Source organism: Salvia splendens, chromosome 16 (genome assembly GCF_004379255.2).
Source record: "Salvia splendens isolate huo1 chromosome 16, SspV2, whole genome shotgun sequence".
Taxonomy (NCBI): domain Eukaryota; kingdom Viridiplantae; phylum Streptophyta; class Magnoliopsida; order Lamiales; family Lamiaceae; genus Salvia; species Salvia splendens.
In genome coordinates this window covers 3,931,654-3,947,792 of record NC_056047.1, presented here as the reverse complement: position 1 = coordinate 3,947,792, position 16,139 = coordinate 3,931,654, and the positions used below count along the sequence as shown (strand labels likewise).

The 16,139-nt window shown below is 34.8% G+C and overlaps 2 protein-coding genes across 5 annotated transcripts; one reads left to right on the top strand and one right to left on the bottom strand.

Moving 5' to 3' along the window:
* Nucleotides 1-524: 524 nt before the first annotated feature.
* On the bottom strand, nucleotides 525-3,983 carry LOC121772585. The gene is made up of 9 exons (XM_042169734.1): nucleotides 3,449-3,983; nucleotides 3,115-3,192; nucleotides 2,683-3,015; nucleotides 2,322-2,457; nucleotides 2,068-2,230; nucleotides 1,848-1,976; nucleotides 1,520-1,714; nucleotides 1,010-1,132; nucleotides 525-924 (listed from the first exon to the last, which is right to left on the bottom strand). The coding sequence occupies exons 1-9, from the start codon at nucleotides 3,627-3,629 to the stop codon at nucleotides 832-834; spliced, it is 1,431 nt and encodes a 476-aa protein (XP_042025668.1). The 5' UTR covers nucleotides 3,630-3,983; the 3' UTR covers nucleotides 525-831.
* Nucleotides 3,984-7,834: 3,851 nt separating this feature from the next.
* Nucleotides 7,835-13,158, top strand: LOC121772181 (putative rRNA methyltransferase YlbH). 4 transcript variants are annotated; one of them, XR_006044279.1, is made up of 11 exons: nucleotides 7,835-8,018; nucleotides 8,130-8,227; nucleotides 8,602-8,697; nucleotides 9,039-9,143; nucleotides 9,246-9,350; nucleotides 9,475-9,613; nucleotides 10,028-10,143; nucleotides 10,219-10,275; nucleotides 10,408-10,622; nucleotides 11,500-11,584; nucleotides 11,683-13,158. XR_006044279.1 is itself a non-coding variant. In XM_042169183.1 (9 exons), the coding sequence occupies exons 1-9, from the start codon at nucleotides 7,886-7,888 to the stop codon at nucleotides 10,489-10,491; spliced, it is 933 nt and encodes a 310-aa protein (XP_042025117.1). In that variant the 5' UTR covers nucleotides 7,835-7,885; the 3' UTR covers nucleotides 10,492-10,931. The 4 variants fall into 4 exon arrangements, 1 of the variants encoding a protein (XP_042025117.1); XR_006044278.1 differs by having other exon boundaries at nucleotides 11,500-13,158; XR_006044277.1 differs by having other exon boundaries at nucleotides 11,083-13,158.
* Nucleotides 13,159-16,139: the final 2,981 nt, after the last annotated feature.

Here is a 16,139-nt window from a genome sequence, read left to right as displayed (position 1 = left end):
CTTCATGTTCGTTCCGAAGACAAGGATCTTCAGGAAGCAGAATATGGGATTACGACGTTGAAATAAAGTCTCCGATGCAACCTCTGGAAATGTTTCTTTGATCCAACAATAAATCAGATCGAAGTAACAACCTTGGTGCTTACAAACACGACTCTATGATGTCGACCCCACTGCCTCCTTCTAAGTCAAAACCTAAGCACCACACCTGCGGTTTTCTGTCGATTTTTGGCCGGTGCGTTCGCTCCTCGACCTCCTAGACGCCTATTGTCATTTTGGACACATATATCACTGACATAGATGCATTTCCCCCATTTATTTTGATTTATTTTGGCAATTTGTTGTTCATATGAACATACCGTTAGACATCTAGGTTGTGGATTTTGATGTAAGAATGGAACATTGTGTTCATCAATGCACAATATAAATATTTGTAAACAAATGAAATTGTTACCTCGATCCAATGTATCATTGGATCGAAGTGTACATTGATGAAATAAAATACGAGATAGAACGACAAAAAAAAATAGAACAGAAGGTCCTTTAAGTCTTTTTTATTTTTGGGAATTACAACAAGACAATGTGATCAAAAGCTCAACATAAGAATATGAATGAGAATACTAGAATTACAACATGAATACCCAACCCTAGAATTCAGGAGGGTGTAATTTGAACAAAATTATATTGTAATTCAATACAATATATATCTGTACACTTGCTCATGTATCAGCACCACCAACATCTTGAAATTCAGACATCAGCAGCGCACGTCGAAGAATAGATTTCCGGGCCTCATAGGTTAGATATCCATGTACTGAGGCACGTGTTACCTCGTCATAAGCTAAGTTGGCAGTAGTTTGCGTAGTCAATTTCCTTTAACCGTAGACAGCACAACATGCACTCCGGTAGATCCTCTGGTTTGTTTCCCTGCATCACATGTTGCACGTAAAGGTGAGAAACTGCACGTTTTTGTAGAGTTTAGGTCTGTTCAGGATGGATTCTAGTGTCTAACCTGGATTGTCAGACCAAAGTCGAATACACAGTGCTTGAGTCTGTCCTGAAACGTTTCAAATCCTCTCCGAGCAATGTAGCTGAATCTGTGGATATCCAAATCGATCTCTAAGTAGTTTTCTCCCTGCAAAAATTGAACATGGTCAGATCTCCCGTGGCTAGAGAAACACGAGAACACGCATATGTAGCTTGAATCGAACCCCTTGAGTAGTCTGAAATTATATTTGAATTGTTATTCAAGTCCTAAGATATACTATTAGAATTAGAGACAGGATTTGATCATTAAGATTGGACTTGATCCAACATATACTTTGGCCACTGGAAAATCGTGGTGTATTCAAATAAAAACTAGCAATTAGGATCTTCAGCTCAAGTCTAGCACTAACTGAACAAGCTATCCTTAAAATTGATATCGTTGCTGTGATGAGGTTTATAGTACAAAACCTCCTGATCCTAATAGTTATATATATGCATTGAGGTATGAAAGAATACAAAAAGATAAAGACTTTACCAAGTAAAACTCGTGTTGAGGACGCGAAAGGACTGGCTTCTCGTTGTAAGCATGCATAAGTTTCCTCTCCGCTGAGTTTAACTGAAGGTCATCAACATTCATAACTCGGCCCAAAATCTTTAATCTTTCCCTGTATGGCGCTTTCGTGTCTAATGCAAAACCCTTAATCCTCTCAGTCTCATTGGCGATTATTTTCTGCTCAACAAGAATGGAAAACAGATTCAGTCTTTTGCTTGAATAACATAAGTTCGTGGCCCGTAAAAATTAAGGTTGGCAGCATGCAAAATCATAGTTGCAGGCATGAGAGTAAGAGATGCATCCTCCTTACCTTGAGATTTTCTCGGAAATGAAGTGGGAGATCTTCTGCGTACTTGTCTGAAAGTTTGCAATAGATAACAAAATTCATCCCTGCCCCATCATATTCATTTTGGAAAAGCGTTGCAGGGTAAAGTGGAATCTGATAGAGCAATAGGATGCACAACGTTAGGAAAACATGAATTATCAAGCTGTTATATATACTTACAGTGACAAATGATAGATATATATACCTGAAGGTTAACAACAAGAAGAGTGGGGACTTCTCCGTGCGAGTCAACAGAAGGGAGTTCTACAAATCGAGCAACATGATCAATTTTCTGAGAAGATAAAAAGACATCCACTCCAAAAGGAATATATGCAGCATAATTTGCAGCAGGTTCTTTCTTTTTGTCCCTGCCAAACACGAAAAATTGTGATTCAGATTACCTAATCAGTCTATTTCCAATAGAGAATGAAAATGGGGTAAAGGAAAAAGCATTCTCACCTGATGTAGTTTCGTCCACGGACTCTAAAGGTATTTGGCTCAATCCTTGACCAAGACTCTGCTATTTTCTTCTCTAATGGCGAACACATAATCTGTGAGCCGGCTATTGGTCTTTGTATAACGGGCTTTCCCAACGCTGAGATAGAGATCGAAAATGATTGATCACAACACAGAAACACTATCAAGTCTTACACTAACTACTAAGTCAATTCATAGATTACAACATACACACCAAAAACAATCATAATCTCAAGCAAAACGAAGCTAGAAAGCAGACATTTAACATAGTGACAATGGTCATGCTCTAGCTCTCACAACAATAATCTCTCAACAAATAATAAGAAAACGATAAGGCACTTACATAAAACCGCATTTTCATGCCCTTCTTTCCATTTAAAAGATTGGGTGAAAGAAATCTTCTTCTTCGTGCTCAAGCCTACCACACTCTGCAGTTTCTTCTTCCCTTCCACAGACTCGTCTACCTTCTTCTTCCCGTCCAAGGACTCATCACAAGCGAGACAAGGGAGTAAGGCATTCGATAGGAACCCACAGCTATGCATCCCCCCGGCCTCACCCCTCCCACCACTCTCATCCTCCGGATTCCTCACATCATCGGAGGTAAGCTGCGAATCGATCACTTGGTTGGAAACCCTCGGAGTAACCACATTAGACAGCGATCCAGCTTGGGATGCATCTGCAACATCTCAAGTCATAGACATCAGCTAAAACATAACTGCATTTGGCATAAATTTACAAAATCAAAGGTAAAAATGGTAAAACCTTAAAAACTAACCGTCTTGAACGCTATAAAATTCATCTTCTGCATCCGAATCAATCAATCCATCAGGATCGAACCATGCCTCGCTACTTCCTATTAAATCACATTAATTCACAAAATTAACTAACCATGAAAAAATTGAAAATTTCAAAAAAAAAAAATCAATCCTAGTAGCATCAATTCGAAACAACTAAATCTCAAAATTAATCACTTCTCAGCTGGAAAAAAGGAGCAAAATAGAAATTTAAGCACAAAAACAGCAAGTAATCAACAAAATTCAAAACTTGGGATTTCCCAATGCCCCAAACAGGAACAAAATCAAACACAAATTAGGTAAGGAAATCGGCACCTTGAAAAGAGGGATTGGTGAAAGAAACATCCTTCTGATTTGAGGGCTCGACGCGATGCCGATTATTCGCAGAATGCGCCTTCTTAACTCTTCCCGCTCTCTGCTTCTTCCGCTTCTTCTGCAAATTCAACTTCCCCTTCATCCCCACACATCCCTTCGGCTTCGACCCACACACGCCCATCCTCTCGATTTCACAAACGGGTCGCGAATAAAATTGAATACTGATCTTCTTCAAAGCTCAAAATAGGAGTTTTTTGGTGTATATATAGGGTATTTGGGGGTGATTAGCTACAGTTCATCGCCGAAAATATGAAAAAACTCACCAAACTAAAAAAATTAGTAGCGTGGATTAGCAGTTAACACCGCCGTTGTTCCATTAATCAGAATTACTCAGAGAGATTAAAATAGTACTCCGCGTATAAAAGGATTAGAGATTAGTCAATATAAGCGTAGGAGTTGTCGCAGTTGACTTATAAAATACTATAATACGCAGTGATTCGGTCTGGTGATGGTTGGAACGCATCAAGATTTGCTTTTTTTTGGTGGGATTTGAACTTATATCTGGATTTTGGAATGTGAATCAAGATTTTGATCGTATGTATAGCTTACGTATATTTTATAGGATGCTGGAATCGTCTCAATAAGATTTTATTTATGTTAAAATTCGAAATCTATGGTTATATAGTGGGTTATATGGTAATAATGCGAAATCCAGTGTCTAGATTATTAATATAAATAGATAATTTTCGAATCATAATTTTTTGGTAAGTTTTGGTCAATTCTAAAATTTGACTATAGAAGCTAAATTTTCAATGGAAATTAAGATGGTAAAGTCAAATATAATTTGACAATAAAATATTGTCATTATAGTGCTTATATAAAATTTTATTTATCCAAAATAATATACTATAGTTTTGTTTCACGTCAGATTTTATGACATTAATTTTGACTATCGTCGTTAGATAATTGAAAAAAATATATATTTGAATTATAATTTCAAAGCTAATAAATTGAAAAAATATTTAACATTTAAATGGCAATTATTAATGTTTATATAAGAGATGAGGGATAACAATCGAAAGGGTGATTTTTTTTATTTTTTATTTATGTAATTTCGACATTTTTCATTCTAATTTTCCTTTTTTTTCAAGTGTTGGATTTTTGAAATCATATTCATTATAAATGTTAGTATATTCGAATATTCCGAATGTATTAGTAGAATGGATAATTTTATGGTAGTAATCCACGAGTTATTAAAAAGTCACGCTGAATTCAAATGCCTCAAAAAAGCACTTTCATATGAACGAATATTTTTCTTTTTGACAACCTATGACCGCGTATAAATACAATGATAATTACTCCATATATTTTTTACTTTACAGTGAATATCTTTATGATTATCTCATGTAACCACAAAAATAGGATGAAATAATATAGAAAATAGACCCTAGTTTTGGTCATTTTTGTAGGGCTTCTCCGGAATTATAATTTGGTATTATTGTATAGGCTGGTTAGAGTATATATTTGAAGTTTCATTTCACTACAGAGAAAATTGAATGCATAAATCATAATTAAGCAATGCTGATGTTGTCAGTATCAGCTGTCTATATCTATTTTTTTAAATTAATTTATTTTATTTTAAAAGATGGCGTAGGTATTTCGAAATGATATAATTTGTTGGGTAAGATGATCATATTTGAAAATGATGTTTGAACTATGAATAATTGTCAACACGTTAGGATGATTATGTTGATATTTAGAAGTGATGCTCTATAATTGCATTGTATTGTTTCGTTCATAAGCATTTTTAAAATTTCAAACTATTAATAAATTATTTTAGATATAATAAATTGAGCATTAATTATACTTATTAATTTATGTAAGTTTATTAAAAACAATTTGTGTGGACAACCATAATGTATTAGGTGTATAGTTTGTTTATTGTTCTCACTACTTCAAATATCAACCATCAAAATGTAGTTATTTATGCATCTTGTTTGTCATTATTCTAATTATCTATTTATGTATTCGGTCATCAAACTTCAAAACATTGGAATGTTGCCCACGTATTATTAATGTCTCACATATTCCATAAATGCTAGTACCATAATTGTAATTTACTAATGATATTAAAAATAACACTTTCACATAAAAATAAAAATTGAGAACAAACAACAACAACAATAATAATTATAATAGTGATAATAATAATAATAATAGCCAAATTGCAATTATAACACAACTTTCAAATTTTGGCAACACAATGGTTGATATTGCAACCGTAATATGATTTGATATACTCATCAATTTTTCAATTTCAAATTTTAGTAGTAGTAATATTTGAACATAATTATTTTTGCTGACGGTTTTTAATAAGGTTATGACCTATACGATACCAATCCACAATTGTAAAAAAAATATATACCGCTCTTAGTTAAAAATAACGAGTCGATATTTGAGGTGTAAAATAAAGTTAGGGACTAAATAAAATAATGAAGAAATTGACTAATGTAAACGCGTTTAAGTGGTGAGATGGGCTTCCACGATGTTTGAATTATTTGTTAAATACCAACTTATTATATACAGACATACTAGATGGCAGCAGGCCCATATGCTATGTGTCTGCACGTGTCATTTTTTATTTACCAATTTCATCTACTTTTAGGTTTATATTTTTATTTCTCATTTTAGATATATAAGAAAATCAAACCTTTTAAAGGATAAGGATAAACAGTGTGATTTATTTTTTAAATGGCATTTCTATAATAAAAAGTAAGCACATTATTATTGGACGGAAAAAATCTTAAATTGATTAATGTACGTGGAATTTTAACTGATGGCAGAACTAGGATTTTAATGTTCTGTTAACATTTTAATTGATTACATATGGGATGTGTGTGATTTTAATTGATGACAGAGTTGTGATTTTAATGTTGGATTCCAAATATTGTTAACAATTTTTTCGTGTCGATGTTTGCGTTGTTGGAAACAGTTACGGCATAAGTGGTAGGTGGCTGTGAGAGATAGGAGTAAGAGAGAGAAATAATTTGAAGATAAGTTGTAATATGCACTAAAGTCTAAAGGTATATAAGGTAAATGTGGGTTAAATGATTTCATAACTTTATTGCAAGTTTATTCCGTTTGTATGCTTTTGATAGGCGCCAGATATTCTATTTTATTTCGGGAGCTGATATTCTCTCTGTATATTTATTTAGTTTATTTATGTTTTAGTATTATTTAGTTGTTATGATTTTATTTACTTTTCAAAATTGTTAGGATTGATTTGCTTTCCTAATTTATGGGAGATCTTTTTGTACCACACATATTAAATATGTGTGGAGTCTTTTATTATTATTAAGCAGAATGAATTAAATTAATATTTATCATTCTCTCTCTACGGTTCTCTCTCTCGGAGAAACCGATTTCTTCCAATCTCTCTCAATTCACACCTCTTTCTTTCAAACAACTCCTTTGATAGGCAAAAGCCTATCAAATTGGTGTTTTCATTAGGTTCTCATCCTCGTTTGCTGTCAGATTCTCCTTCTATTGCTCCTCGATTTTTTGGTGTTAACCCTATGAGATGAATTTTTGATATTCAAAAATATTTTGACTATCATTTGTTCTCTGAATAGCTCTAAACTACCCTCAATTTGACATGATGAGTAGCTACTATTCTAATCTCGTATTCATAACTTTGATGTGTGACATTTCATTATCTAATTGTACGGATATGTTATTACCTACACATTATGAGTTTATGACTAGTAAAGCGGGTGATTTTATTGCATATTTGGAGTAGTATACATCTAAGGTATGGAGTATATAGTAGGTTCATTCACTCATTGTAAATAAACACATCCAAACCCCACACATATGACTGTTGCATTGTATACACAATTACATGATTGATCAAGCATTCCTTTATCTTATATTGCATTATGGACTGGATTAAATTCTTCCCTATAGTAGTTGTTATCTCTTTTGTTGTGTTTTTAGGCTAAAGTTTTGTGTAGTGACAAATCCAGAAAATGAAATTTGTAGAGTCGGAATAACCGAATTAGGAATGGCGGGCCAAATTTAACTCGTGACCAACGGCATGATCGGCCGGTCCTACACAACCCAACCTTCATCCATCCACGCTTTTGTTTGAAAATAAAAATGTCTATTTTCCCATAAAAAATCATGTTCAAAACTATGCAAATGTAGATCAACATATACCACATAAGACTCAAAAAAAACAAATTGTTTGATCAAAGCCCAAATCCGATGACCCGAATAAAAAAGCCCAAATCCAATTGATCCGCATGAAAAAGGCCCAAATTCGTTTCAATGCTTCCAATTCCCAAAGTTAAAAATATTGAGGAAAAACATTGCTTAATTATTATCACTTCAGCAGTCATCACAAGCTGCAAAGCAAGTAGTAGCAGACAGACGAAAATGGCGATTTTGCCAACCTCGTTGCACCAAACAAGAAGTGATTTTCTCCAAAGCAATCCCTATTCCTTCAGCATGCCTTCGAAGCCAACACGCCGCTTCGCCCGCCATCCGTTTGTTATTACCTTTTCTAACAGTAAGTCGCAGCAAATTCCCGCAACACTCGATTTTTCTGCTTAGGTTTCGGTTTTCTGAAGGGAAATGAAAAAGAAGCAGATTTTTAAAGTCCCATTTGGTTATGTGTCAGAACCCAGGAGCGAAATTGTTGGTAATGACAAGAAAAGGGAGTTCCTTGAGAAGTACGGGCTTAATCCAGATGAGTTCTTACCTAAACAATCTCGAAAGGTTACAATTTTTTCTTGATTATCTTTGTGCTTGTGCGTGCATGACAAGGAGAATTATTTGGGTAGGATTGTGTTTCCCTAGTTGCGTGTGTGAGGGAGAGAAAGAGAGAACTGGAAGGATACAAGTAGAATTGTTATGGATGGAGAGAGTGTGTGTGTAGTAGAATGATGATGGATGAATTGTGTTTCTTAGCTCTCTTTGTGCATGATAAGTAGGATAACTTGGCTGTGTGTGTGTGTGTGTAAGAGAGAGAGAGAGAGAGGAGAAGTAGAATGATAACTGCTGCACTGCGTTTCTTAGTTATGTATGTGTGATAAGAAGGATTTTCTTCGAGGGAAAGCTGTATTCTTAGATTTGTTACTTTTGTATTACAGACGAAGAGGAGAGGGGAGCAAGGGAATTCAGAGAAGAAAAACAATACACCGGTGCAGGAGCCGAAGCCACTACGAGAGACTCACAAATTGCTTCAGGTTTGGGATTCTTTTCCAACTTCAGTCTCCTTGTTAAAGTATGACTAAAATAACCAAGGAAAAAAGTGCCCTTAGACACTTTTGAATTGGAACCATAGCTAGTTTCATTCAAGCAGGAAAATTAGAACTTATATCTAGTTCTGCAGACTCAGCATCACAGGTTCGACTCCTAGGCTGGCAGTGAGTCTATTTTTACTTGTGTAATTACTTATATACTGTTCCAACAAAAATTTGAAGGTTCCAACTTCTTGCAACCTGGACTTTTTAATTATCTGATTACAAGGTTGGAGTTGTTGCTGGATATAATTAAGAAGATTGTTTTCATATAAATGGTTATTTAGGTACTCGGGGGAACAGCTCGGAGGAAAAAATTGCTCTCACCAAAGAGTATGGATGTGCGGCCTATGATGGAAGTTGTAAAGGGAGCAGCTTTTTCGATTTTACAGGTGGGTTCTTGGACTTTTTAATCTAGTTTGATGTATGTCAGTGATTTTTGAATGGCTATTGCAATGAAATTATGAAACTATTCATCAAATTGTTTAAAACAGGCAGCGGGTGGCTCGCCTCAGTCTCTGAGGCCCGGGCGCTGGTTAGACTTGTACAGTGGCACGGGATCTGTTGGCATTGAAGCTATCAGCAGAGGATGCTCTGAGGTACATTAATGTACAATTTTTGTTTATATTTGGAACTTTTGTCAAGCTCGGGATACAGCTTGAGCTCCATACACTCCTTGCTCATTTCCCTTAAATGCTTCCTGGCTCGATTCATGATTTTTAGGCCCACTTTGTGGAGATGGATCCTTGGGTTATCTCAGATGTACTGCAGCCTAACTTAGAATCAACTGGATTTCTCGAGGCTTCAGTTATACATACTGCCCGTGTTGAAACATTCTTGGAAAATGCACAGCGATATCTAGGTGACTATATATATCTTTTCACTTTTTTAATCCTTGCACTTTTTAATGTCTTAATATAACTATGTTTCTTCAAGTTTATACATAGAACTAATGACCAACATCTTAAAATATGGTCATACAATGTAGAGTAAGACAATTGTTGAGAGGTTTATAAAATATCTAAAACGTATCAAGTGATCTATGTGTGATGTAAGTAAGACTTCATTGAAGAATGTTGGTTCTCTGGAGTACTGTCTGTTTCTTTGAATCTCCTTTATAACAGTATAAAGGACCTATGTCGTATGTGGTATACTCATTAAGCATCATCAAATTATACTTCATAATCAAGTTGCAGATTCATATATTTTGCTTCTTTATTTTTTCTACCATCGTTCTTGTAGAGGATTCTTATATATCGATATCTGATTGCTGTAGGGAAAGAAGCGGAATTTGATTATATAAGTGTTACTCCTCCATACATGCTTGTTGATTACGCAGTTCTGATGGACCAGATTTCTAATTCCTCAGTTGTCGGGGAGAATACATTTGTTGTAAGTGCACATGAATCTTTTGCTAGACTTCATTCTTATCTCCTAAAGCATGATCTGTTCGCGTCATTTCTCCAGGTAGTTGAGTATCCATTGAGAACTGACATGCTAGATTCATGTGCGAGCTTAGTAAAGGTAACTTGAAACTGTGAAAATTATTTAATTATGTATGTACCATGATTCAAAACTATCACTTCATCAAACCTTACCTCTAATTTCAAAGTTCTATGTTATAAGCAAGTTTGTTTTTATGTTTAATGAGTGCAGATAGCTGATCGGCGGTTTGGCCGGACACATTTAGCAATATACGGACCACAGTGGGCACAAAAGAAGAGTAAATCAGAGACGTGACTGTCATAATTGCACAAACGGTCTGAGATGGAAACGGTTGCTTGGTTAGAAATTTGTATGTTTTCTGATGAGTTCGATCACGTTGCACCTGATTCGTCAACTTGCAATGCAAGTGCAGCGTATGCTCCCAGGTAAATCACCAACAATAAGCTGCCCCTGCTTGGGCCAACTATTCATGTCATTTATAATTGGAATTGTCTGTCAGAACTCTTTATCATCTTTGTAACAAAATGTGATGAGATCAATGTGCTCGGATCTAGGCAAGTTTAGCTGAACATATGATGGTTCTTTAATTATGACATTGTCAATGGTTGTAACCAGCTAAGCACGTTTCATTGGCTGAAATCTAGGTATAGTTACTTGCCTTTGGTGCCCTTGGTGCTTGTATATAATCCTGAATTTGGTATCTATTGAAAATCTTGTAGCATTTTGTTTGGTCATTATATGTTCTTCTAGTTTATGCAAAATTTACTGAGTTCCCAACTGAAGTTTGTACCCTTTGTCTTCATTTTCCATTTTGTCCTTTTGATGTTTTCAAATAAAATTTCCTGTTTGGCTGTTGAACTTTGTGTATTCATTCTAAATTCGTAGATCAAATATGGCCGAAATTCAGCTGTTACACTTCATGGGATGATGTTACGTACGTTGGCACTATCTATGCTCGTCTTGTAAATTGAGTTTTTACAAGTCGACAAGATGTTTTGAGCCAACTATATGAGTTGCATAGAGCAAAGCTTCGTGGTTTTTGCCTTGAATTCTGACGATTCTTTTTGGTGTTGAAACTGTGATATTTTGTTGAGACGGTACACTATTCTTGGATGCTCAAGTCATGATCCGAGGTTCCAGAGCTTAGGACAAATGTTGTAAAGCAGGAGTAGAAAAGAGGGACATCTATTTTGTTTGAACGCGGATCTGGACCCATATTTCTGTTAAAACTTCGTGCCATCCTTAACCCCCCTGGCTACTTTTTGTTGTTAGTAACTGTATGATACTTGAGTGTGATCACAGGGACTCCTTAACTCCAAGTGAACAAAAGAAAGCAGGTTTATGATGCCTGAAGATGTGTGGAATCTGCAACCACTACAGTCGAAAGGTGCATATTCTTGGTCTCATATTTCATGGTTTCATGCTTGACTCGATTCTCTCTTTTGCCTCTCATCTTTGTAAAAGGATATACTTGAATTGGTACAGCACCCTAATCTGTTAATACATGATGAATAATACGGGGATAAATTCGATGAATATGTTTGCTCGAAACACCGTTCATCTGAACTTGCTTTTGGATCTTTCATTTGAATGAGAATCAACACTTGAAGTTTTAGATGTTGCTTTTAAGGACCACACAGAGTGTAGGTGCCGTTTGCTTGACAGTTACCACTTTTAGTTAAAAAGGAAAAGAAAATATTTGTTGTAAGAAAAGAAAAGCAAATTTGTTTATTGGATGTGAGTGACTATTCACATCTTAATTCAGTAAGTTGCATCATATTGCTGTAATGAGTATCTCTGCCTGTTCCATTATTCATGCCACATTTTACACAAACTTTAAATATGTATTCCTAAAAAATTACATAATATTTTAACTTCTTAAATATTGTGTCCGAAGAAATATGTCATAAATAATGAGACGAAAGAAGTACTAATATTTATTCAAAAATCAATCCATATCTAAAATTTGATGATCCTTGATTCCAAAATCTTTGCTCCAAACAATGTTTCAAATTGCTTTTGGATCTTTTGAATCAAAAGGAAAGATTGAAGCTGTAGATTTTGCTTTTTAGGACCACAAAGAGAGCGAACCCTTGTTTTTGGGCATGCATATATGAATAGTGTGATGCAATCGAGATGGAGATAAAGTTACTCCATTTGCGTTAGGATTACTGCATAAAGTTAGAAAATGCGTGATTAAATTGGAATCGTTGGTTCGGTTTGGAATTGGGCCGGTGTTACTAGTTTTTGAACCATAATCAGCTATGATGGGCTAAATCAAAACCGGCATATCGAGTTTACCGGTGTGGTTTCAGCTACACAATTATTGAACCGGAAATCGGTGTTAATCAAGTCGTGAACGCCAACCTCTAACATTGCATACGCTAGCCCATCGTGGTGCCTAGAAATTACAAACTTCTTCGTTATAATTTGTTTAGTTCTCCTTGTTAGTTCTTACACATGGATTCAGTTCTCGTTTTTGGGTAGATCCTCAACCGTTTAAATAGGGTTTCCAGTGTGACTAACGGATCTTCATGACAAATTCTATGATGTCTCGTGGCGAAGATTGAACTCTTGCATTTCTCCTATTTAGAAGTTTATTTATTTGCACTCCGTACTACTTAAAATCGAAACCAGCGGGAAGCTTGCCGGGCTGGTGACAAAGCCCTCTTATTTTCGAAATTGAAGGCTTGTACTAAAAGGTGTAGACGGACACAAAATAACGGTATGCATAAATATTTTGTTGTATAAAAACATTATGAATGTGACATATTTCTACCTGCATTTATTCGCCTAAGATTGTAACATGGAAGGAGACAGTGTGACAGGAAGGAATAACATAGAAAAAGCTGGTTCAAATTTCAATTCAAACTTCTGTTTCACGACTCGATTTGTATTCACCTCTGCATGTGAGTTCTTCATCATTTTAGTTAATAAAATACTTACATATCTGTTGTACTAGATGCCTTATTTTATTTTTGATGAATTTATGGCTGGGGTTAATTTTGTCCCTACTGAATTTAGATCAATTCTCATCAAATGTAGCGAAGAATATATGTTGATTAGACATGACACTTCTTTATTTAGTAAGTTGAAAGCTTAAATAAGTCCCATCATAATCCTGCAAACTGGATTCTGCATTCAATTGCATTGATCACCTTGAGTTTGATACGAAAAATATGTTACTATCTAAATTTATGTTGATAAAACAAAGCCATCACATCTTAATGCTTTTTATGTTATTTTTCAACTCAAAATATTAATGTTTTAAAGTTACTAATGTGCTTTTTGCAATCATCTATAGGAGTATGGCATCTGAAAGAAAATCGAATAAGATGACAACAGCTTCAGCTTTCGTACAATATATATTTAGACTCAACATGATTCCTATTATGACTAGGATTAGAAATTGCTACTTTATTTATACACCGATGCACTTTCATTGTAAATTGTATATGAAAAATTATATAATGAAATATCTACTATGACATCGTTTCCAAACATAAATATATGTTAAATCAAACTGTGTTACACAAAAGGGAAAATTCTATTTATCCACTCCCACACATATATGTTAATTACATCTCGATCCCAATAAAAAAATCCAGGATTTCACCATACCACTACCAATAGTTTAAAAGAGAACACTTAGTTTACTACTTCATCCTAATTAATTAATTAATTAACCAAGAGATGTGGCACAAAACTCAAAGTTCCCATTCTTAGAGTGAGGTTGATCAAGAAATAGATGCAGAGAGCGAGAGAGGTCCCATAAAAATTTGAACACGCCAAAAATAAAGGGCAAGTTATGTGTGGACCAATCACCACAAAGCAACCCCAACTTTAACAGTACACATCTATTAACCTTAGTAACCAAAAAACACACATTCCCTCTTAACTTGATCTTCTTCTTGTAAGAAAATTTCACTCTCCAAACCTAGCCAAAACCCTAACCCAAAACTCTCTTCCCCTCCCAACAAAACATAACCATTTTCTACACTCTCCCGTTCGTTTAAATCCCGGTCTACGTCCTCGTCCTCATCCTTGGCCTCGGCCACAGCCATGCCCTAAACGTGTAGAGATTTGCAGATTTTCTAGTTAGGACATGGGTTGTGCAAGAAAAGTTGCTTTGTCAGTTTGCTTTCTCTGCTTTCTTCTGCTTCTTGTTGTGAGCTTATCCCACTTCAGTTTTAGGACTATTATTACTATCCCAATGCAAACTCCAAAGAAGACAAGTAGTCTCCACCTCAATTTTGTCAGCAAGAGAAGAGTCCCCAATGGCCCTGATCCCATTCACAACAGGTATATATGTTCATTCTATCAAGACAGAGACATTTTTATCAAGAATCTCAAGTATTTATGTTGGTGCTCTTTTTTCTTTTGCAGAAGAGTTGGGACTACACGACTACCTCCAACATGAAGAAGAAAGGTGAATTTGGAGAGTGAATTATGAATTAAGTGGGATGAAAATGTTACATAAGTTTATACATATTTGCTGTGATGAGAAATGTTGGATCCTTGTATGATGATGGCTACTATTTCTGGTAAAAAGAGGGCATAGCTTTTTGCAGGGTGTCTCAATCACTATATTTTGCTTATCTCCTCAGACAAAGATTCTTGATACTTGCTTTGCATGTCAAAAGATCATGCGGGGCAAGGTGTTCCCTGTCGTGTTTCAATTTCGTATTAGTTATGCTCAACACCGACAACACGGCCTAAGCAGTCGAGTCAAGGAAATCCAACTAGTTTGAAATGAGTAAAACACATGTATTGTGAATTTATGTCATGATAATTAAGGGCTTGTTTGTACAATTAATTGTTCTAGAACATGTGTTGGGACAATTAAAATAGAATAATAGTTAAATATTCCTTTTGGACATGTTTTGAGGTAGCATGCTCATGCAAATAATGATGTTATTGTCTATAACTTTTGTTTTGAGATATTTGGTCGTGTTCCCTAATAAAGGTTGTCGCCACGGGCTCAATTAAAGGGGCTCTTCTTTCTAAATATTTCCTCCCAAATGTTGCTAATATGTTTTTTTAGTGCCTGAAATGTAGGTAATCATTCTATTTCATTCTACTCCGTAGTAATAATTTTTATGTTGAATTTCACGAATTTCAATACAAAACTGGTAAAGTAAGAGTAATAGAGGTGAAAATAATTAAAGTGTTAGTATTAGTGAATAATAAAACAAAACTCATTAGAAAATAAGAAAACTAATTAGAGAAAAAAAAATCTTATCAAGAAAATAAGAAAACTAATGAATGGACCAAAGTGAAAATACAAAACTATTGATTGTGAAAAGATGAAGTATTATTTTGTACATTTCAATTGCGAAATTGTTTTTCCCTATATTATGAAAGCATGATTCATATATATGGAGTCTCTTAATATCTTTCTGTGAAACATGTGAATTATTTGAATTCAAATTCACATTCAATAATACTTTTGTGACTCAAATACTAATAAAACTAACATATGCTATTGGATTCACATTCTCCAAACATCCATTCAGTTCTGGTGGCCATGTTATATATGTATGACAATTTGTGGTAATGAGTTATTTAACTAGACCTCTTATGTTGTTCCAGGGCTAACATCTAGTGTGGTGTTTTTTGAGAATTACATATGAAATGTAAAAAATAATATTAATGATGTATTAGGTTCAAACTTTTTGTACTTTGATATGAATATCTGCAACACTCAAAATACAAAATAAAAAGAGGTAGCTGCATATTCTCTTTTTCTTCACAGCTACACTTTTTTGTTTAATTCCTTTTTTTTTTATCTTTGGTTTGATTTTTGGTTATTTCAAGAAGTCCAAAGTGAATGAGATTCAAACTGGGGTGGGCTCCTCATTTGTCTTGCATGGGAGGCATCAGTTTCTTTTACTCCATTATTTTAATTTAATAGTACTATTTCATCTACCTCTCTTAGGGCA